Source organism: Lampetra planeri, chromosome 34 (genome assembly GCF_965212315.1).
Source record: "Lampetra planeri chromosome 34, kcLamPlan1.2.h2, whole genome shotgun sequence".
NCBI lineage: Eukaryota > Metazoa > Chordata > Hyperoartia > Petromyzontiformes > Petromyzontidae > Lampetra > Lampetra planeri.
Window position 1 is genome coordinate 1,447,631 of NC_136140.1, and position 24,429 is coordinate 1,472,059.

The 24,429-nt window shown below is 47.1% G+C and overlaps 1 protein-coding gene across 8 annotated transcripts in view; it reads right to left on the minus strand.

The window, feature by feature from the left end:
- Positions 1 to 24,429, minus strand: part of LOC144730017 (forkhead box protein P1-like) — a 401,316-nt gene that overhangs the window by 244,497 nt on the left and 132,390 nt on the right. For all 8 annotated transcript variants that reach the window (XM_078610465.1, XM_078610470.1, XM_078610471.1 and 5 more), the window contains one exon: positions 17,769 to 17,952. In XM_078610465.1, coding sequence (XP_078466591.1) covers positions 17,769 to 17,939 — 171 coding nt within the window. In that variant the 5' untranslated portion in view covers positions 17,940 to 17,952. The remainder of the gene's footprint in view (positions 1 to 17,768; positions 17,953 to 24,429) is intronic.

Consider the following 24,429-nt stretch of genomic DNA (forward strand, 5'->3'; position numbering starts at 1 on the left):
TGACAAATGTGGGGCACGTTTAGAAAAAAGAAAAGCATAAAAGGGAGTGGGAGTGTGTGTGGGGGGGCGATGAGGGGCACGTGAGAAACCCGGGTAAATAATATAACAATGTACTGCTAAACATGACTGTTTGCCGTACATCTTGAGGAATTTGTACCAGAAAACGAATTGAAACCGCTAGGGCCCTTATACGATGTCTGAAGGTCGACCAGAAAATGGATTTAACCGATTTGGCCTGATAGGTTATGGCTAAGCGGTGATGGAATAAGACAGCGTAGAGACCCCGGGGGACAGACCCAAATGTAAAATACAGATGTGAGAGGTATTCTGTTGATAGTATGAGGTGCTATGAAGGCGCTGGAAAGTATGTGTGGACCAAAAAAACGTGAGTTATGGAACTTGTAACCACAGCTTCAAGAGCAGCTGAAATCACACACTCACCATTTGCCTTTCAAATGATCACACAATCCACGAACTATCTTCATAAAAATACTTCCAAAGCCAATGCTTCAATCCTTAATTATCTGCCATATATGCACAGGTAAATGTGAACATACCTGATTAAGCAAAAATAAAGAAAAGATTATTAAACAGATGGATACACTACAAACATACAAGACGTTTTATTTTTTTCATCTGAAGGATTACCTTCAGATTATTACGCCGATGCTTAATAAAGAGCAGCCCTATGTGTTAAAGTGCTGATAAAAAAAAATACAAATACATTATTGCACAATTAAAGAGCGGCAGTGTCGCTTTCATATTGATGTTTGATTTTAAATTAGCACATAAGGCATGAAAAGGGAACGTCATTTCATCCTCAAACGGAGGGCACTCCACTCAGACTCCTCCCGATACAACAGACGTGCCAGTATATTAAAATATGTTGTGTGATTAGTGTTAGTTCATGCACATTATTATTATTATTATATTTCGCTCCCCCCCCCAACCAACCCCCACCTTTCCGCTATGTAATGACTGCTGCTCGCTCGGCGATCCACAATGGAGATCCCAGAAGGGCTGCTTGCTGTCAAGCGGGCACGAAGGAGAACACAATCATTCGTGAGCACACCCAGCGATGCGTGCAGACTATTAACACTCCGCTTGATTACAGCCAGCCCAGATTGCGCTTTGGGGAAAATTACAATTTGCATGAGCGGGTGTCAGTTGATGAGTGCAATTTTTGTCAAGACAACAGCATGCAACACCTCCTTTAATTTTCTCCTTTTCCCCAAAGGACGATAATGCCGACTGTATTGCCGGGAAACAGGATTTCTCTCTCCCTGTGTCATTTAAAATGTTTATATATATTTATTATCTCCCCCGCCAAGGAACTATCAGTTGAACAATGTAATTTCTTAACAGACATTAATTAAAAAATCCCTCCGGTGAAACCCGCGCTCAACAAACACGACAAATAACGCCGGCGCATGACGACTGCCATTAGCGCCCAGAATGCATGCGCGCACAACCTCAAGAACGTTAATGCTCGTGGAGAGAGCGAGCGCTTTATTATTTTCACACAATAACTAAACCCCCCCCACCCGCATTATAAAAATGCCACCCACTTACTTTCCCACCAATATGCCCTCCCACCCATAACATTCACTAATCCCAAGTTACCATTATCCACGTGTTCCATGGTTTATCAAGGCGTGCATTTCACCGTCGCAGCCTCAGAATCACATTTCAATTCACGCACTGAGCAAACCCTGTTGTGTATCCCGGCTGTACTGAATTGCCCGTGGTATGCTCACCAGTGTCCCAGTGAGGGTTCCGTAACAATCCACTCTTTGTAAATGTGGATCGCACGGCATAAGTTCTGCTTTTGAACGGTGGCGCGGGTGGCGCACGCCTCCAGTACGGCGATGCGGAGGCAGGATTATGGTAGTCGACGGTGCAGAGATGAAGTGGGCGAGACAGTCAGTGTAGTGAGCAGGTTGCTGACGTGTGTGTGAAGTGTAAGTGGTCTTCCTCCCGCTCGCGAGAGATTCCTCCGGGACACTTTGATTTCCTAACCCACGCAAATATATTCGGAAAAGGGAATTGGCCAAGCATCCCAGAGCAGGACCCTCCTGAAAACGAGTTTTGCGAATCATTGAGGAGTTCTGGGGTAGTCAAAACATGTATATTATTATTAAAATATTACGATTATAAGTTACAATATTCTAATTAATATGCGGGTTTTTTATACATAAGTTCATTAAATTATTATTTTACTGGAATAATTAGCCAAGTGGAGCACTTTGGAGGAAAGCGGACATTAAATCTGAGCGAGTTATGGAGTCATATAAGGCACCATTGCCAATATGTAAATTGACAAAGTCAGACATGTGAGTGTGCGTGTGAGTGTACGTGTGCGAGTGTGTGTGCGAGTGTGTTTTGGAGCGGTCAGCACGCTGCGCTATAAACCTGGCGACCCGAATTCGATTCATGGTCACGGCTAACACAAGTGACGATTATCTGTACCGGTCCTGGGCCTCCCCTAGGTCGACTCAGCCTCAAATGAGTACCTGGTGTGGTGTGTAAACATCGCCCTTGGGGAGACAAAGGTGGCCAGGCGTGGTGCTGGCCAACCGGCCTGTATAGGTGCTCACTAACAGCACTTGCCTCAACAGTCTGTTAAGGCTATATGTGGGATCTTTGTCTGTGTTATTGCTCACAGCACTTGCCCCAAAAGTCTGTAAAGGGGGGGAGATGAGAGGGATCTTAGCTTTTATGTGTGTGTCTTTGGAGAATGCACCACGATATGAAAACAGAGACCTGAATTTGATTCCCAGCCATGGCTAACATCAGTAGCAAGCACTATTTGAACAGGTTATTAGCCTCCCCGAGGTCAACTCAGCCTTAAATTAGTATTTGATACGGTGTGTACACATGATCATGTGGGAGACAAAGGCGGCACCTTCGTATGCCATGTTGACCTTCATAGGCGCTCGCTAACAGCACTTGCATCCAACAGTCTATTAGAGATTATAGGGAGGATCGTTGCCTTTGCGTGAAATATAACAACAATGATGGGCACATTGCTGCTCTATTATCCTGGAGATCTGGGTTCATGTATTGGCCATGCATATCTTCAGTGGCCAGTGCTATTTGAATCTGGCATGGGTCTTCTTTAGGTCAACTCCAGCTTAAACGACATCTCCGGTGATGCGTGAACATCATCACTGGGGGAGACCAGTACGGTCGCAAGCAATGCTAGCCACTCAATCCCATCAGAGCCTTAATAGGCAGCACGTGAAACTACGGTCGCCAACAAAAACTAAACGAGCAAACTCTGTTTTCGTTTAAAGACTGGCACGCATAAAACACAAAAAAGCTCGACATTGATACAACACTAAACCACCATTCACATACTGACACTTAAGGCAAGTGGACATCTCATGCAGGTTCCATCTTTGCGTGATTCACCAGCCTTCGATCCAACAAGTCACTAGATTCCTGGTGGTCCCACACGTGGTATGTGAAACACATGACACCTTAATGCATTACGCCTTAAGCAGGTGATGAACATGAAGATCTCTGATGTTGAATATCTCCCTACAGGTAGACACGCATTCATGTCTGTAGGTATTCGCATATGTATATGTATTGATTGGCCTCCTCATTATTTGGAAGCGGTTGTCATATGGATATACTGATCCCCTCCATAGGAATGTAGAACTTCCACCACCGGCTCTAGACAGACAAAGATGAGCACTGCGCTATGCTAAGTTGAGCACGGGGTAAAATGCCCTTTAAAATTAAACCGTGACCCAATATTGACCATATTTTTTAACATTCGATATTTTTCAAAGGCAAGCAGAACATTTTCCCGCAACCATTGCTGTTCATGATGCCATCACTCATGAGTCCCCCTCCCACAAAGCAGGCAATCAATGAGTTACAAATTGTGAGAATATTTTACATCAAATTCTACCTATTCCAATAAACCACGGCCACCAGCTTCTCTGCGCACTTGCCTCACCTGCCCCACCGAGCCGCCAGGCAGAGCGCGGCACGGACACGCATTTGTATCGAATCGAGCGCTCGCGCCAAATCCGCTCGACGCGAATTTCGGCGCGCCACTCACAACGTTCAAGACGAGTGCCCCCGCTCGTTGTTTCACCGCCTCCGTTTCCGGGGACCGCGTTATTCTATTGACGGATTACGCTAACAGATCATGCCGTACACTGCTTAGTCAATTTGTGTCCATAATGCACGTGTAATGGACTGTCACCGAGCCGGGCAATTTGAGTGAGTCATTGCCTCGCTCGCGTGAGAAATTACACGTGCAGCGGTGACGGCATTAAGTCTGACACGGCGATATATTTCACAGTTCACGAGGTAAACTCCCCTTCCCGGTAAGCAGGTAAATAAAGTCTTTTTTTTCGAACAATATACACGGACGTGAAATATAATTAAACGTTCTGCGCATCACGCGAAAGAGTCTTACGCGGTAACATTGCGTTAGAGGGTTGAGGGTTAGGGTCATTGTTGCGCGGAAATATTGTTTAGCGAGTGGACAAATGGCTTCGGGAATTCCGTTTCAGAAAATAAATGCGCTTTTGGAGTCCTCCACTGGCAACCGTGAGCCAGTGGTGGGAAATCCACCTTCCCAAACTTGCTAACGCTTGCGCCTCACAGGAACAAGGACCTAGGTTCGCCCTTTCTGTATGGGGTCTGTGTGGGGTTCTCCCCATATTCTACATGGGTTCCCAAGGGGTTGTCTAGCTTCCTTCCATACCTCGATGTATAATATATATAATTGAATATATCTCTATAAAATACATATATACATTTCGATTTAAAGCTTTCGTGACTGCAGGGATTCATATTCTTGGTTCTTTCGGTAGTCACGTAGAAGGGAAATAATAAAATAATACAAATAAAACATAATAAAATATAATTCTCACGTTTCGGCCACAAGCAGCCGTCCTCAGGTGAAGAACAGACGCTGTCTTTCCGACAGCCCTGTTCTTGACCTGAGGACGGCTGCTTGCGTTGTGGCCGAAACGTCGTGAGAATTGTATTTTATGTTTTATTTTTATTATTTTATTATTTCCCTTCTACGTGACTTTACATATATACATACAAATGTGTCTCTATGTAAATAATCAGTCTATTCCATTTCTTGGGGAGATAAAACGCGAGTACTATTTTTTGGGCAGCGAACAAGTTGCTTTGGTATGGACGCACGAACGAGGAATTTCGACCAGTGGAGATGTACACGTGAGAGTGCATTGCTGCTGAACACTCATTGCGAATGGAGGCACCACTCCGACTTTTGACTCTTAACATTTGGCGCTATCTCAAGCAGGTGAAAGCCCATTTCCCACGACTTTATGTGAACAAGGTGTACGAGATACGCTGCAGACAACGGCGCTCATGCACGTCGCAACACGTGTGCCGCTCGCTTTGTGTACACAGGCTTGTTTATTTAGCCTTGAGCTTACTCGTTCCTCCGGCCCGTGAATGCGACTGAGTGTGTGTGCGTGTGCGCGCGTGGCCTTGAATGATGCAGTTATCATGCGAGCATGGGCGTTGCTCATTTACATTTGGCGCTCGAGCGTCAGTGGCATCGATTCATCCTCGTGCCCCCCCCCCACCTCCGTTTGGGTGGCGCAGCCTCTCGAAGCGCAGCGGCAACAACGACGGAGCTGTCGACGTCCTGCCACACGGAGCGACGCAGCCACGTCAGGCGGTGCTCATTTTACGCACCCACTCCCTCCCCCCCGAGGAGAGATTTTGATGATTGATGCCATGCCGTGGGGATTTGGGAATTTCCACCACGGTCTCAGTAAGGGGCCACCGCCGGAGGTGTGCGACACCGAGGGCTGTAACGATGAGGTCCGATTAAGTAAACGAGTCGACTGAAATTATTTGGAAACGAGAGTGCGAATATGTTGTTCTGGAGCTGCGGAAGAGAGCGAATTAGTGTTACGCGAGCAATTTTAACAGTTGGATGCAACCGAGGGTTATCCCATGCAAAGTCGAGTGATATAATTGACGGAGCTGAATGGAAGAAAGGCCGTGATTACCGACACCTTTGAGCAAGGACATGGCTCATTAGGCGAGAGAGCGAGAGCCAGCAGGTTGCTGACACGTGTGTGAAGCGGCAGTGTTCTACTCTCGCGAGCGAGAGATTTCTCCAGGCGCTGTGGCGGGCATCAATCAAATGTTGTAACCGACTCGATTACTCAGGCCCCTTCCCAAGGTCTTCCTGCGTGCCGAAGGCAGGAAACCCCCCTTCGAGCCACGCCCAGCACGAGGGCAGCCGACGATGATGTCGCCAAGCCCCGCCCACCTCCTCCCGTGCACGACGTGACATTTGTGATTGTTCGTAATTGCAGCGGGCAGATTCTGAGAAGTCATGGGATCGTCACCTCCTGCCAACCGGCGCACTCGTGCAATAATCCAACCGAGAGCACAGGCAGATCCTGCCGTTGCCATGACAAATGAATGCAAAACATTGCCTTCTCCTGACAGTAGGCAGCATACTTCACCCTGCCGCTTAGAGGGTCAATGTCCCATGAAGGAGGACCATTAAAACTCCACTATTTCAGACACTGGATGCTTACATTGGACAATCAGCCTCTTGTGCAACTGTTTGTTGCGCCAAGTCACGGCGTGTCTCATCGACATCGATGACAAGCTGTCTGGGGGAAACACGCGCCTCCTGTGCCATTGAAGCGCTTCCACGTTCGTACCTTATTTTTGAGGTTATCTTTGTTTTCAATGATCAGCGGGACAAACTGCACCTGCTCCTGCGAGTGCGCGGCATAAATAAACGTCGCAAGTCAAACAAAACGGCGGGCGAATTACGAATAAACCCATAATTTCCACGGTCCCTCTCAATGAAGCGTTACAACGGGGACACGCAGCTAATTGATCAAATAATCAATCAGGCAAGTGGCACATTCAGCCCGCGACATTCCATTACTCACTCAATTAGTTGTTAAATTAATTGAGCTGTCGATAAATGAACGGGAGGGTTAGCTACGATTTGACGAGTTTACAATGAGGTCCCGTCTCACTTGTGTGTGTGTGTTGAACTTCTCGCGCACCATACGTAGCCAAGATGCGGGCGAAGGACAACAAACTACACACGAAAATGAAAGGCTACAAACGTTGCAGATTGCACAGGTTTGCGGTAGTAGTTTTTTTTCTCTCGGACACATTGGCTCAATTCTGGAGCTGCCATGGTGTGAATGGGGAGCGCAGGGGAATTGCAAACCTGGGGTTCGTCACTTCGATATTCCGTCGTGGCAATCGAAACAACGGTGGAAGTTTCTCAAATCCCACTCCCCACCACATCGGTCCAACCAGCAGCAGTTTGTCGATCAGGAGGTCGTGTGAGATGGGGTAAAATGTGGGTACGTCCACCTCTTCCAACATTTCAACGTGGAAGAGCAGACCAAATACCACTTTAGAGATCGCTCGAATGGAGGCCATTCTGCCAGCGGTGTCGTGAGCATTCAATTGCAAGGGCTGCTCCATTACCCATTTTTTTTGTTCTACATCGGTGTAAAAACGTCCCGTCCTTCCCATGCCATGCGCTACGAAAAAGTAGCAGTCGGAAAAATAAAAAGTACACATTTTTTGCGATTATTGAATTACGTTGGGTTTTTTACTGTCAAAAAATGGGGTTATTCCAACAGCAATTGAGTCGAATGAAAGTGTCTCTCTGCTTAAGTCATCGTCACCGCTTGCCTTCAGCCAGCTGACTCAATCCCACAGATCAATGGCAAGAGCCTCGATCTCTAACAGACATCCACTTCGGCTATTCCGCTGTAAGCCCCGTACTTATTTTCCCACTGCACGGTTTTAGACAACTCCACTCGTGGTAGCAAAGGACAGCGCGTTGCGTTGAACATTTTATTTCTGTAGTGACATTGACTGTGGCCAATCTTCAACAATATTGACACAGTGGCAGCCAAGGAATGGGAACGCATTTCGGGGGAACGTCTATTAAGGAGATTGAACGATTAAACCAGATGGTGTGAATGTACTGCGTGGATTGTAACATCACAGAACTGTAAAATATGTAGTTACATTTTTACTATGGTTGCAGTGCAAAGGGTCCAAAATTCTAAGATGGCTTGGGAAGGCCTTCATCCAGTAGCGGATTGATCACGGCTGATGATTACAATAAGCTGGACTGACTATTGATGTGAAATTGGCAGTTCATAGCAGAAATCGTCTTGTTCCTCTGAGTAAATCAGATCGCCGTGACGATCGCTTTTCAATAAAATATGAATTTAAACTTGTCGTTTTAAAGTGCCCGACAAAGAAAAAAAACAGGAAATAAACCGGCAATTAAGAACACAATAATCTAGCGCGGTACTCACAATCATAAGCACACACACACACAATTCATATTTTTTTAAAGACGAAAATGTCTTCACCACCACCACCAATATGTCTAATTACGAGCAGTGGATCCGCACAAATCTGCCTACGCCAATGTTTTTTCTCCCTAAGAAGCGGTGAAAGGACGCCAACAGCGGCCAAGGGGTCAAACCGCGGCGACCCACCGAGAATTCCACGGGCGGTGGAGTAGAAACGGCCGCCTTGTTTACACTGACATGCAATATTTATTAGACAACACGGCCGTGCACGTGCGCGCGCGTGTGAATCGTAACGTTTTGAATGGGGACCCTGGCTGCCGGTGTCATCCTGCCACAACCTCTGTGTGTGGCGCTTCCGCGAAAGTCAATAATAAGCTACCTTTGTTTCAGTCCGGGATCTTTGAAAGTGTCCCATGCCGGCAAGCGTTCTTCCAACTTCCCCCTCCCTTCGCTCTCACATCTTGATTTCTGATAAGCAGCTTGCCGATAGATTAAAGTTATTGGAGGAACTAAATTTGCCATGGTAAAAGGCTCATCTTCCCATGAAAGCCATTCTGAAGCAAGGATATCAAACGGATGACTTTGAAGTGATATCAAGGACACGTTAAGTCATTTTGATTTATGCACAATTTGAACGGGAAATACACACGTCGAATTAAAAACAACTTTAGACATTTATGTTGAAACTACCCTGTTGGAAATGTCTATAATTTGTTTTATTATGGATGCATATAGCAATTCTGCTTCTGAGTAACACACACACACATATACACATCTAAATATTTAGTCAGCAGAATTTGTATGGACTTTTTCTATCTAATGATGCAGGTTCAACAGCGCTACCGTAAACATAACACGAAACTAAACTTGTGTGATTTAAGCACGAACCTAGCCTCAACTGATATTTCACATTTTATATTCATATATTTAACACTTTATATTTATATATTTAACACTTTATATTTAATATTCGTGTTTCTTTCGGTAAAGTTACGTAGAAGGGAAATAATAAAGTAATAAAAATAAAACATCATAAAAAAATTCCTAATTTAGGACGCTGTCTTTCCAACAGCTCTGTTCTTCACCTGAGGACGGCTGCTTGCATTGTGGCCGAAACGTCGTGTCAATTTTTAAAATGTTAAAATTGTATTATTGTATTATTTCCCTTTTACGTGACTTTATCGAAAGAACCAAGAATATGAATCCCTGCAGTCAGGAAAGCTTTAAATCGAAATTTATATTTAATACTTTATATTTAACACGTTATATTGAGACACTTTATATTTATATATTTAACACTTTATATTTAACACTTATCAGCACGTTGCTTACGCGCCCCGCCGCAATTCACGCTGCAGCATAATGAAGTAAACGCTCTGCTATTGCAAAACACCAATAAGGAGCGCTAATGCGAAGCAATACATTCTTGAGGGCCCCCCCCCCTCCCAAAAAAAGATATTAACAGCATCAATCGTCACACCTGTTTAGTTCACGGCTCGCGCCACGCCGGTACCATTAGCGGTAAACACGACCGTCCACCCCGTCATTGTCCAACTCCCCTGCCGCTCTCTCCCCGACACCGTTCGTCAAGCGGTCGGTAGCGGATCGATGCGCGAGGTCCAACGGGGTGACGTGGTCAAGTTTTGTACAAACACCTCCGACCCCCCACCCCCCCGCCCCCACCCTGGGTGGTTTTAGCCCGGAGATAAGTGGCGCTTTGCGAAAGCCTCTTCTCGAATCGTGTTTGTTCACGCGGCCCCAACCTTGACGTTGGGAGCCACATTACGGCCGGCCCATGGTCAAGGTGCGCGACAGAACACCCCCCCCCCCCCCCGTGCCCACCGGCTCCCAACTTCTGAAACGGCCGCTCTGTCACCGCCACGTCGCGCTCCCCCCGAATGCCGCACCGTCGACCGAGGGGGCCCGTCGCAACTTTTGCTTTCGTCCAAATGGGCCGCGGCGGCGGCGGCAATGCTGGCCGCCTTGGGCCAGGTAAAGGGAAACGATGTCCGCCTTCCGGAGCAGAAGCGTGGGGGCTTTTTTTTTCTTTGCCACTTGTTGTGCGACAAAAATCGCACAGCACTAATCTGGGGAATAAGTAAATCACACGAAAAAAAACGCGACGGAGATATCTCTCTCCTTTCATCCGCGGTAAAACATTTTCACACTTTGTTTAAAGAGCTTGAATGCCTCATTTCTTAGAAACGTACTCAAATGTTATGAAATGCACTCTTGATGTTTTGAAATATTCTTTATTCCAACATGTTGCTGTGCACTGTCTGGTAAGCCGTACATTTAATACGGTAAGTGCATTTCCTCGCACGAAGGCCCGCAATTTGACAATTTTTCTCTGCTATAATATTTCTAAATCTCATTTCAACCCGCGGTAATGATGTGCAGTGGGTTTATCTATTTCCACATTGCCAAGTTTTAATGTTTGTTAAATCAACAGGCCAGATTGTTGTAGGCTAAATCTCACATATTAATAACATCTGTAATCATTTACTTGTTTATACACCGAAAGCTTCGTTGAGTTATTTTTGTTGAGTGTGGGAAGACACCAGAATGCTCCGCAGAAAGCCCGCACGTACAACGACTACAATTCCGCATCGGTGAGTAAAGCCTACTTGCTGTACTGCCTGTTACAGTGCTCTCATTTCCCTCTGGGTGGTTGGTGTCTCACACGATAGTTCAATCTCCACATGATCCTCCAACCCCACCTCCAAGACCATTCATTTTGAGGCATTAGTCATCACACAACCGCCAATCATAGTTGCATATTTCCCAACACCTTTGACCCGGCTGTCAAATCAAGTAAAATTGGTTTCCCACTCAAGCACCACGGTGGCAGTGCTCGTCCAGCAGCTGGTTATTGAAATTCCGAATTCCTATGGCAGGAGTAGGTATATCCAGATGACAAAAATATATTGACTTCCCACACAGCAGCACTCATGTTGCTCTCCGATGTGTTTTTTCTGGTTCTACCCACGTCTCGTTCTTCAGCAGCCCCCCAGGATGCAGAGCGAAACGTCGGACAAGTGAAGAACGGCACGCGACGGCACATTTGTATTCACCCTCGTGCAGGAGGGCGGCCGCGTTGAAATCTGGTCAGGATTTGATCTTGAAACCTTCTCATCGGAAGTCGCCGTGCTCCGGCTACTGCAAACACTCAGCTGACTGGATAAGTGTTTGCAGTTGCCGGAGCACGGCGACTTCCGATGAGAAGGTTGCACTCCTGAACTAAAACAACAACAACAACAACCACAACCACAACCACAACAACCACAACCACAACCACAACAACAACAACAACAACGACAACGACGACGACGACGACGACAACAACAACAACGACGCCAATTAGCACAACACCTGCGCCCAGAAGTAGAAATTATCTCGCAACTTCATTGCGCCGAGCATCCACGCACGGCCTGTTGGGGCGAGGGCGGTCCAGCCCGGTCTGCCCGTCCTTGAAGTGCCCCCGTGGCCCTTCGCTAAAGACCGGCGGGCCGTGGTGGTGCAGCACCAGCGGCCGCGCCCACAGCAGTGGCGGCAACGGCATCAGGAGCAGCGGCGGTGGGACGAGACGGATCACAGAGGGCCCGTCGTAGGCAACGAATGGCCATCGACGGGACAATCGCGCTCATTGGGCGACGCTGCGGCCCTGTGCTGGCCCAGGAGCGAGAGATATGTTATTGGGCAATAGGGTAACACTGTGGGGAGGCAGCCTGAGAAGTAAAAATATATATCCTCTCCGCTAAATATTCTAATATTCAGCTGTACCCATTGCGACGTATGCACACACTTGACGCATTTCCAGACAAAATGTGAGAAAGCCCACTTCAGAACGCCGTCTTGAAATTGACTCTACGCGAGGCCTTTTTCACGTAATTATCAATGAGCTCCGTAGGTAATTGGACACTTATAACGCATTAATAATTAATGCCCATTTGTTTTCATGATCATTTTCTGCAGGGCGCAGAGCTCTCCGTGTGCCCTGAGTGCGGCCAACGTTCGTACAAGGTTAACGGGGCTATAAGTTTGCACTACTGGGCTCCAGGGGCCTCGGCTGATTGGGTTAACACAACCCTTGGGATCCGAGTGAGAGCAGGGGAAAAAAAATAGTATTACTCCTGCAACATACAACAAGGCAGCACTGATTGTGCATTAAGGCGGCGGTTTAATAACCACGGACGACGTCTTGCAAAAGTAATCGAAAAGTGATGCCGCGGCCAGACAGATGCGTTGGTACTACAGCGGAGTAACGATCATGGTGATTTTAACACGTAGGATTTCGCGACTGATATCAACCACTATTACAGGTTTTGTTTTGTTTTGTGAGATCGCGTAAATATATAAATGTGTCGTTAAACCCGCCACCACCCGACACAGCAAATTTCTCCACAAATCTGGCTGTCGCCTGATGATGCGCATTGTAATTGCTGGCGAAACGCCGTACTCAGTTTGTAAATATTGTGGGTGTAGTCTCCAACACACTGGTTTGGTGTACTAGTAACGAATTGGCACGTTCTGTTTACATTACTAATTGGCTGTGTCGGTGGTGGCAGATTTAACGACACATTTATATTCATGTGATCTAGCTCCAACAAACAAACTGCATTATGGATGATGATGATGATGATGACTTTTGTGTGCTAAGCACTAACTTTAAGCCGAGTCAATCCCGGTTCGGCCATCAACTGTTGAGCGTCACGAAGAGGAATCAAACCTGAGTCATTGGGACGATGGTTCCGTTCGTTACCTCCTACCCAACCACCCCCCACACGTGTTACACGGATACATGCTGCACATAGACGCCTACATGTAATGCACAACATGCCTTGCCTATCCACTGCTGGATAAAGACACCCCCCCCTGTGCCACGTCAGCCAAGGGCATTGTTTGACTACACTCACCACGCTGGGCAGTGTGAGTTGGTGAAGGTGAAGGTTGGAGAAGGGTGCCTAGGACCAGCCAAGGTTTGGCTCGCCACAGACGCTGGTGGCGCGCCACGGCCAGGAACCAAACTCACAGTGCAGTGTGCGAACCACTGCTCCCCCAAAGACAAAGATCCCCCTTGTAGCCTCAACAGACTGCCGGGGCAAGTGCCGGTAGCGAGCACCTATGAAGGCACACGAGGGGGTCCGGGTGGCCAGCACAACGCCCGGCCGCCTTTGTCTCCCTCGTGGCAGAGTCTTCACACCGCACCAGGTACTCGTTTGAACGCTCGGGGAGGCCCAGGACTGGTTCGGATAATCGATGCCACGCGTACACCCACACCCGTGCGTGTGCAGCTAACTCCTGTGACACTTCTGAGAAACAGCAACCCCCCCCTCCTCTCTCGTCTCCCCAATTCCCTCTCTGCCTTACAGCTACGTCGCTGCGCGTGTGTGCCATTCCGCGGGGGCTGTTGGGATAAATTCGCCTCAGCCACACATCCATGTGAATGGAGGAGGATGGGGCGGGGGGGGGGGATGAAATTGAATTATGGCGGGATCCCTCTCGCTCGCTTGTTTTGATAACGGGAGGCTCTACATTAATATGCGGCCATTAAATAAATCCGTGCGCTCCGAGGAGCCTCCGCAGAATGATGGGCGCATAAACAGCCTCATTACGTGCTTGCCCAGAATTGTCCAAAAAGCCTCTTCTTGATTTATCGAGAGTTTGGTCCCTACCAGTGGGCAATAATGCGGCGGACGCTCCTTCATAAGTGCTTTCTCATTACCGCTCAGCGACGGGGCCCTTTGTCCTCTTTCTGCGTCTCATTACTTGCGCTGTTTATCGCGCAAAACACCCCGATGCGGGGGGCAGCGTCGGGGCCGGGGGGGACCCCGTAGCGGTCGCGCCGAGACTCCGGGGCGCTCCGCGCCAGCAGCGGCGGTGGCCTACAAATAATTTGCGCGTTCCAAGTTGACTCACTCGGGTTTGACGCGTGCATTTGACGGGACACACCCCCCCCCCCCCCCGACGAGACGCCGCTGCTGCTGCTGCTGGACATCTGCGGAAAAAAGAGCTTTGGAGCTCATCGTATTCCTCCAGTAGAAAAAAAAGATTCCGATTCTCTCCGTGGCTTTGAGTCGATCTCTGCGCCGCGGCTGAACGGCTCGTCGGGTGAGGCTCAACGGAGACGATCGGTGCATGCGGCTCCACAGAGCCCAATAGAGATGAATAGAGATTAGCAGGCAGCGGGCATGTGGTTCCACGCAACCCAATGGAGATAAATGGAGTGTAAGAGACAATGGTGACTGTGTAGGAATTGAAGTGAAATTAACATTGGTACAGGCAAGTGCCAGAGAACTCAATGGAGACAAACATCAGTACATGCGGCCCGCAAGAAATCAATTGAGATGAATAATCAGTCTGTGTAGCTGCGTCGTATTGAGTGGTAGATAATCAGTGCCAATGGGTCTATAGAATTCAAATGAGACTAATAATCAAAGGACATATCCCCATAGAAATAAATGTAGCTAATCAGTCCATGTAGCTGAATATAATTCAATAGGAATTAACAAATGGTAAATGCGATCTTTTGGAGTTGAATGCGGATAATTAACGACACGCATGGCATAGTTTATTCGCTATTTGTGAATGCAGACAATTAGTGAAAGTAGCTGAATAGAACTCCACTGAGCTTAATAATCAGTTGCATGTAGCTCGAAATAACCCATTGGCTCGAAGCTGGTCAGCAGAACGCAGGGGGTAACTGAGTCAATTAAAAACTGTCCTGCCACATACTAAACACAATATCAAACAACCACAGCACGGGAGCCGTCGCTTCTCAAGTCTGTTGCTGTGAACATCGGCGCAAAAGAGAGCAGCGCGCTCCCTTCGTTCTCAATACGCTGCCCTCTTTTCGACGGTTGTTTGTGTGGATTCATTGCGCATATATTACAGCGCACTGGGCTTGCAATTCAGAAGTCGCCCGCTTCGATCTCCCGGCGTGGCGGTTGAGACGACGGTGCAAGTTTCTTAAATCCCCCGTGCTCAGCGCACCGCCTCTGTCCCAGACAGCAGTGCGATTGGGTTCAACCACAGCCTATGATCGGCAGGTCGCTTGTGTGTGGGGTAAAGTGTGGGGACTCCCACGTCTTTCAAGAACATCTGGACAGCGTGGAAGAGTCGGGTGAGAGCTCGCCCCAGTGGAGGCCCTTCCACCAGCGGGTGAAGTGAGCGAGGAATTTCAGGGCTGGACCTTAACCTTTGACGCCGTGTGTGTGTGTGTGGGTGAGCAGCTTCTGACAAGAGTGGACACGACTCGGGCTTTAGATATGGGCCCAAATATGGGTCACAATGTTTGTACCATCTTATATTCGGAGATAAGATAAGGCAGGGGCATGTTCAAGATTTCTTTGCATGGAAAACATAACATGTGATGGGGATCGCGTCCATGTACTGCGCATGCCGGAGACAATACGGTTAGAAATTTGTGGAGCATATATCATATATATAAAATACGAAATAATAACAATATTATTTTTTCCACCAAGCCACTGACTTTTGATCAAGGTTTTGATGCCGGTGTGCGTTTTGGGAATTGACTTATTAAAGTTATGTTCGGCATCGCGGCTCGGCTATTGCGACGCTCGTATTACATTTTGTGCAAAAAATAATAAACGGGGATGACTTTGGAAATTCTGCGCACCTGTGGAGCGGTCATGAATCTAAAAGAGCAGATCACCCGACAGGTAAACAGAGCACCAGACACGGCGAGGAGCAAACACTGGGCCTGCTGACTCAAAACAAATGAAATGTCCAAAAGGATACGACAAGGAATTAATTGATTCATTCACATATTGAGGGGCGCTGAAAAGGAAGTTTCGGGCCAGGTGGATGATCTGCCCCGCGCACATCCATAAAGACGCAATGACTATCAATGGCGAGCAGCGGAGCCTTTAACCGGCATTCTGAACCAGACCCATTTGTATTTGTGCGTTGAACACGTGACAGCGGAAACAACGCCCGCCGTTCGTGCACAGTGACATCGGAAGTCGCCGCAGTGTCAGCGCCGGGCTAGGTACACCATGATGCTACGTAGAGAAATGCAGGCTCGGCCGGTAGGCAGTCATGGGTTAACGGAGCGGAGGCAGTGGCAGCAGCGCCACAGGCACTCTCCCACTGTGGCAACTCGCTGTGTCTAATCCGCCTGGAGCGCCGATCCTTTGCTTCTCTCTGTTGTTGGGGAGTTGGCCACTGTCAACTGCCCAGCAAGCCACATTTACACGAGCTTTGTACACAGAAGCCAAGCCCAACACCAGCGGCAACAGGAATCAGCAAGTCCACTTTAGCTCCAAGTCCTCCTGTACTGCATCAATCCATGCTGTGCCCGTTCAACCAACTCTGCCCGGCTAAAATATAGCCGCTTGCGTAAGCAGTGGCTGGCCAGAAGACCCAGCTAAGGCATTCTTTCACATGCCAAAGGAGCTCACGGATGGGAATTTGTCAGGATATTTCATGATATTTCAACACTTCTCCGAACGCTGTCCAAATTTGAACAGCCCAGGATGGATATCACGGGCAAACCAGCCAGAATCTCAAATCAACGCTGGTGTTCCTATCAAAGGGACCACATTTCACAAGCACAGGGAAGAGAGAGTGATAATGTTCATGGCTTGAGAAAGACCTGGCGTTCCTTTCATGCAGTGTAGCAGGGCAGGTTGCTTTCACACAACATTACAGTCAATGGAGTCATATTAGCAAATCATAGCAAGACGTCTGCTTGTGGGCACACTGCCCAGGATATGGGAACTCCACATTGACAAATATCTCCCCCTAATAGACATAGCAGACTGTTGCGACAAGTCCTGTTAGGGAACACCTATGAAGACCAGGCAAGAGCACAACAGTGGGCGGTGTGGCCAGTACGTATGCACTGTTTGACCTGTATGTTGAACTTCTTTCGCGCCGTACGTAGCTGTACATGCTCATCAGGTGCGGCTGGCCGCCTCCATCACATTGATGTTTTAAATACCGCACCAGGTACTCATTTAGAATGCTGAGTCGATCTAGAGGAGGCCCAAGACAGGTTCTGATTTTCAACACTAATGTGGTGATCCGTCATGCAATGCTACCCGAACTCCACAAAGACAAATGTCCCGCACAGCTGTAACATACTTTTGGGGCAAGTGCTGTTTGGGAGCACCTATTCAGGCCAGAACGGCACAGGAAGTGGTGGGTGGCCAGCACCACGCCCGAATGCCTTTGTCTCCCTAGTGGCGATGTTTATACATCGCACCAGGTATTAATTTGAGGCTGAGTCGACCTAGGGGAGGCCCAGGACCGGTGCAGATAATCGTCACTGGTGTTGGCCATGAGCGGGAATCGAACCCGGGTCGCCAGGTTCATAGCGCAGCGCGATAACCGCTACACTACCGCTCCCCACACAGACACACAGACAATCACATGCACGGACACAAACGCACAAATACACGCGCGTACCTGTTGCTGCTGCAGGTGCAGTAGTTCGGCTGCAGTGAGATCAAGGGCGGACGCCGTTTCCCCGTTTATCCGGCTCTTGCACACGGAGTCTGGCTGCCCGCTGGCCCCTCCGTTGGCTCCCACTGGACTTGAGAGCACATTGCTTGCAGCCTCGACCCCACTGTCCTGCATCGTGGCGTTTAATCTGTGTCGGAACAAAAGCGGGTGTGCTCAGAGAGGATACATTTTCTCGCCGATGACTCACGCGAGCGCTAATTAAGGCATCCGAATGCTAATTGATCTCCAGCAATGAGCCACCTTTCGCTGGCAAACAATCGCCCGTGCCATTGTGTTTGGGGGAAGAATTTTTTTTTTTCTCGTGGAATGTATTTCTCACATCTGTGAGCGGCAACATGGGAATATGTTTTTTGCATTTCTTAGATGTCGGTGCTTGGTCTGATCGTATTTGCTTACAGTGTGTAAACAAGAGCTGGAGGTAAATGTTTAAAAGGCATATCGGAGAACCGTCGTCAGGACTTATCGCGATGGTGATTGTTGGCTTCAATCTCGAGACCGCATTTATTTAATTCTCGCAATAATGGCCTTGCAAAAAAATGTGAACGGGAGGCTTCAATTGCCAGTGGTCGTTCATCAGAGATTATTAAAAATGCCATGATTAAATTAATCAGGTTTCTGTCAAAAATCACACTCTGCTCACCGATGGAAAAAAAGGGCTAGGATATTATGCAGTAAATTTGATTCGCAAGACATCTTGAAGGTCACTTAGTTTAACCTCTTTATGTGCAGCGACGCGCTTGGCGCGATGATATCATGACAGAGTGGTCACAATTCGCGAGCGTTTCGCCATCGTTGTCTTTGCCGCATCTCCTGTCATGCCACGGTGCGTTACGCCTCGAAGTCAACACTCATCAACTGGGTAAGCGAGCCTTTGTTCCGTTGTCACCGGCGATGCAAATCACCTTCACGAGCGCGGCCGCGCTGGGAACGTGAAAACTTGTCGTCGAGACGGAGGGGGTTAAAGGTATTCATGGAAATTATGATGATCATTACACAGCAAACTCCTACATCATCTGCTATGCTGATAAAGACAGCAGACAGCGGAAAGCACTTATCCAGCACACATTGGTACGTACACACACGCACACGCGGCGGCAATCCAACATCTTTACACGATGAATATTCAATATAAAACCATTTCCAAGCAGAGCAATTATCCTGCATTATCCAGGATGACTCAAATTAACACTCAATTAATTTTCTAATAACCAAACAAATGAAAACTATAAATCTCAGCCTTCCATTAATTTCACCATTATTTAGTGCCGCAATATCCACAGAAAATATGAAAATAATATTCGTCATGAATATCACCGAGGTCTATGCTAAAACAGCATAAATTATGCATATGGACCATCTTTAAAATCATGAATGTTTCATCATTTTTACTGCTGAGGGAAAAGGAGTGAGATGCATTTCTTAAATCTCAGAGGAACAACCACAATTTAAAAATTCTCATTGACAGCGCGGGGCATACCGTACACATCTTACGGTAAGTAAAATGTGGGAGGCGGGAAAAGAAGAGAAAGATTCTTTTAGCCTAATGTCTGTCTGAATGAGTTTCCAGGATTGCAATCACCAAATAATTTAATTGAGCGACTGATTTCATTTTTTGGTCATGTCATTTTTTGGAAATCAATAGAACAAACACAATATGCTCTTCAATTTATAAGTGTCAAGTTCTGAAATGTATATATCATAGCTCCAAATGTGTGATATATTCCGCGGTGCGTTTCTGTACATTTTGACTCTTGATATTTAAACGAAAATCGTCGTAGAACTTCTTTACGTTTCACAATGTCCTTGAAATAAATCGTACATTGTGACATTTAACGGGCACTGCCCCATCGTCTCGTAATGAGCAATTTTCGCCAGAATCACGAAGGCTGCGACGTGTTTAAAAGAAAAACAAGCTCTCTCATGGATTGTTTTACACAGATCTTCATCAATCCACTGCTGGATGACGGCCTTCCCCGATGCCTTTCGATCGCAGGGGGGGGGGGGGGTGGGGAACGGGTGGATTGGGTCGTAGGTCACCACGCTGGCCATTGCAGGTTGGTGGATGGGGGTGATCGAGGCCCAGGACCGGTTCAAATAATAATCTCTCGCCACTGCTGGCAGCCGTAGCTGGCAATTCAACGTGAGTGGCCTGGCACACTGCTCAGCAGCAGCAGCAGCACAAGAGCAGCAACGCCACCTCTACCAGATGAATAGGTCTCATTTTTTAACAAAAAGTCTCTATTGGTTCTCCGTTGCCTCAAGAATTAATACGGTAAATCACGAAACTGTGACTCACATTTTCGGCTGATTCCACACCGCTTAAGTGTTTTTTTTTGCTACAGCGGCTTGAGGTGACATCATTGAACACCGATGTCAGAAACAAGGGGCGACATCGCCAAAACGCTCCTCAGTAGAGTGACGCAGCGTAGCCACACTCACTGCGCCACTGCTCGACACCCCCCTGCCCCCCCCCCCCACTTAGTCAGAGGAAGAACTCAACAGGAGGAAAATCATCAAATACCTTCCCTTTGAATTAAAACTAAAAGTCTTCTAGCACTAAGTTGGCAGCGGTGCATTATTTGTGCACAAGCAAGACGTTTGTCAATGAAATTCCCTAAATGTAAAACAATATATCGCAGGTGACGTTTTGGATGAAAGGCATTGACCGATGTATTTGTACTTTTAGGGTTAGTCTTATTGACCTCCGTTTTGCGTTATATATGTTTTTATTAGAATCGTAATCAAACACTTTCTCCAAAAATATCCCAACGTGCACACAAAAACAGCGTGTTTTTTTTATATAAACTAATATAACGAAATAAATAAAGACACAGCACGCTATCCACATTAAAATGTAAAGAATACTACGCATCCGAACGGCAAAACTACACGAATAAAGTTACATAGTAATGAGGAACTGCATATATTACTCAAACACGATAAACAGTTTGACAACACGGCTATACTTGATCTAGGTCTCAAAATGAGAAATTGACACAAAATCCCAACTTTTATTTAATTTCTATATTCGGCAATAAGTTAAAATATGTTCACAATCTGAATCCATAAGATAATAATCCACACAAATAATGAAACATACATTAACATTGGTTTTAAAAATATATGAATAAATATATAAACGCAAAATGTTAACCCACGGGAGAACAACCATCATCAGTGACTTAAATGTGCTTAGTCGGGAAAAATGTCGAGATTTGAAACTAAATATTTTCCCAATTTAAAGCGGGGTGGTTGATCAAAGTGCCTCCACTGGCTTATTAACACGCGGCTTTCAAGGGCTCATCAACAAGCAAGCAGGGCCCTCTCTGAATTATGGGCCAAATGAGAGAGACGATGCCCCGCCTCCTCCTACTTTGTCAGCTCATCTCAAGAGTGTGGCCAGGCAGAGGACGCGTGATCGCGTGCATGCGTGACTTCTCACCTGCAGATAAACCCACTTCGGCACCACCAACAACAACAGCGAACAAAAACGGCGATTTGAAAACGTGTGCGGTGGTGGCGGCGTGGGGGAGACAAAGGTGGCCGGGCGTGGTGTTGGTCACCCACCCCATCGTGTGCCGTGCCGGCCTTCATGTGCGCTCACGAATAACACCTGCCCCAACAGTCTATTAATGCTCTATGAGGGCGAGTGGCGTGGTGCTGGCCACCCACACCCTCGTGACGCCGTGCCAGCCTTCATAGGTGCTATTCGCTAACAGCACTTGCCCCAACAGTCTGTTAAGGCTACACGGGGGATCTTTGTCGTTAGTGGCGGTGGTGATGAGGATGAATGTTTAGAGGTGAGAAAGTTGCAGCCTTGCGATTTCTTGCGAGCAACACTGCCGGATTGTTTATTGTTTATTGAGTTTGTGAGGTGAGCTGGGCCAGGATTGAGCAAGGACAGAGGCCACTTTTCACCCAGGCAACCGGAGAGCACAGATAGTTCTTGACGTATCGCCACAACAACAACAATTACATATATTATTTTTAAATGCACAATTTATACAATAAATAACAAATATACAATTAAGGAGGAGAATTCAAAATGTTCTGTTTACTTAAAATCTGGTGGGAAGAGCCTCTACTACATGGAACTCTAGAGAGTCACTTGCTAGAGGATATTTTGACTCATTTCTGTTTCGGGAAAGGCAGGATTACCCACGCTGCACCCCACCACACCTCACCTGCCAATCACCTGCTCACCCTGTGCCCATTTCTACTGCTGGCTGCATCGAGGCGGGGAGGGGAGGATGTCAGAAACTTGCCCCATTGTTTCAACTGCCCCGCACCAGGAGATGGAATTGAACCGTCGGGACACTGCATTGCAAGTTCAGTGCGCCGCGAACCATTACATCGTTACATCACGTGGGGGGAAGGTGGGTGGGAGAGGGCGGATATAAGAAACTCGCACCATCGTTCAAACCGCGCCGGGAGATCGAACCGGCGACTTCTGCCCAGCGCGTCTAACTGTTACGGCACATCAGCGTCTCCCCTCACATGCGCGGAGTCACTCACAATCGGTTCCATTTATTTATACCGAGCGAATCACATGAAGCCTTTTGATGAGTGGCTTTGCTTGGGACATCACGTGAACATTTTTACAACCCACTGCATGTCTCTGCATGGCAGTCAATTATAATCCTTTCTCATTCCTTTATTTTAAACTCGCTCTGCTTTGGGGGTAATTTCACGTAATAATTTACGTAACAGCATAAATTATTAGGTAGCGTCTCTGTTCAATATTATTATTATGAGTTAGATGTGTCAAGACTCTTTTTTAACAGGTTGCGGCTCTGGATGTTCGGCAAACCCAATTTTGAATGAAAGTATTATTGTTGTTGTGGGCAGAAGGAATTCACAGTGCACAGAGAGAACCCACACATGCACTGGAACATTCATTAAAACTCTGTAAATACATGTCTGCAACCTCGTTGCTGTACTGCCTCCAATAGACGCATGTCTTGCCCTGTAGGTAGGTGTCTCTAACACACGCTCTGCGTATGATTTACCAAACGGGCGTACGATTCGGTGCAGGAAACCCGCGTGGCTAAGCAGTCTCGCGCTGAAATGCAGATGTCTGCGCTTTGCGCTAATAACGTGGCGGGGCGCGTTCTATTGTTTCCAAGACAGAAAAGGGAAATGACTGTGCATCCTGGAGTTATGGCAATACCTGAGGTCAAGATCAAGGTCAAGAGGTCGGCGCGTCCAATGTTATGCCATCTTGCCAATGGCTCTGTCCTTCTGTTTAAAAGTCCCCTCGGCAATTGTACGGTCGACACGCCACTTCCTGGACCTTTCCTTGCCGTCCCATCATCATCATCACCATTGCCAACACGGCCGCCTCCGCCCTCTGGCTTGAGGTTATCCCCTGGTCACCAACTCTCTGTCGCCCGACCTCCTCCATCCGGCGCGCACGGCAGCGCCCACCGTCACAATCTCATCTTCCTCACGGCTGCACACCCACGCCGACCTGCTCAGCCCACAAGCGATTCCGAACCCACCGAGTTGCTTACACTATCCTTGCCAATGCAGTCCTAAGTGGCCTCCATATCTCAACATCATTCCGCCCCATTCCACTCCCCCCCTGCCTCTATGCAAAGGTCAGAATCATCGTTTCTGGATGTTTTCCTAAAGTCCAGCTCTCTGACACGTGTTAGGGGGGAGCTTGAGCAAACATGTTAATGCTGCGGATTGGGACGCCAAAGGGAGCCCAGAGAAGCAGCAGGAGAACGTTGAGTCAGGGCATAAATTCATAATCACGATCCAGGCGGATAAAACAGCACAGGGCCTTCACACCAGCTAAGGTCAGCGTGCACGCTTCGGAAGTTTTCCTTTTATTTGCAAATGATTTAGCGATTTTTTTCTTTTGGCCAGCAGTGTGAACGCATTAGATTAAGGGCAAATCAAATTCTATGAAACTTGCAGAATATACATTATGAAGGTGAGAAGGGTGAAAACCTACAGTACTGTCAATAAGGACAGCGCGCCCGCGCGCACACACACACACGCGCGTGCACATGTGATATCGCAAAACCGGAGAGGTGTTAAAAATTGTAACATTTATATATTGGAAACTAAATATGTTAAATATATATTTGAATGATAAAAAAACTAACCCCATTTTAAGGAAAAATTACCAGCACAATATATTTCCACATATGATATCACGTTATAGAAGCTTTGCGTGAGCAGCTCTGAAGTTACTCGACTGGATGGCACTGACCACATGAGTGAAATGATGGAATTAAGAATCTATTTCAATATAACAGCCTTCATGTATATTATTTTAGTGACTAATGCATTTAATGTATTTTGACGTTTAGGGGCATTTTTGTATTATTTTGAGCATTGTTTTAGGATTATTATTTTAGAAGGATGATTTTTATGTTCATATTATTTAGTATTATTGATATTATTTTACATTTTGTATACTTCTTTTTCGGATCCTAACATTTTTAGAATTACATTTTTTTTGAGGATTCCAACATTCCAACGAGAGTAGAAATGTGCCGACATCAGCGACGACGTCACCCAATGCCACGTGGCTTTTACTTCCTTCGAGAAAAGTGACGCAGACGTGAGGACCTTTCCTGCGTTCGAATCG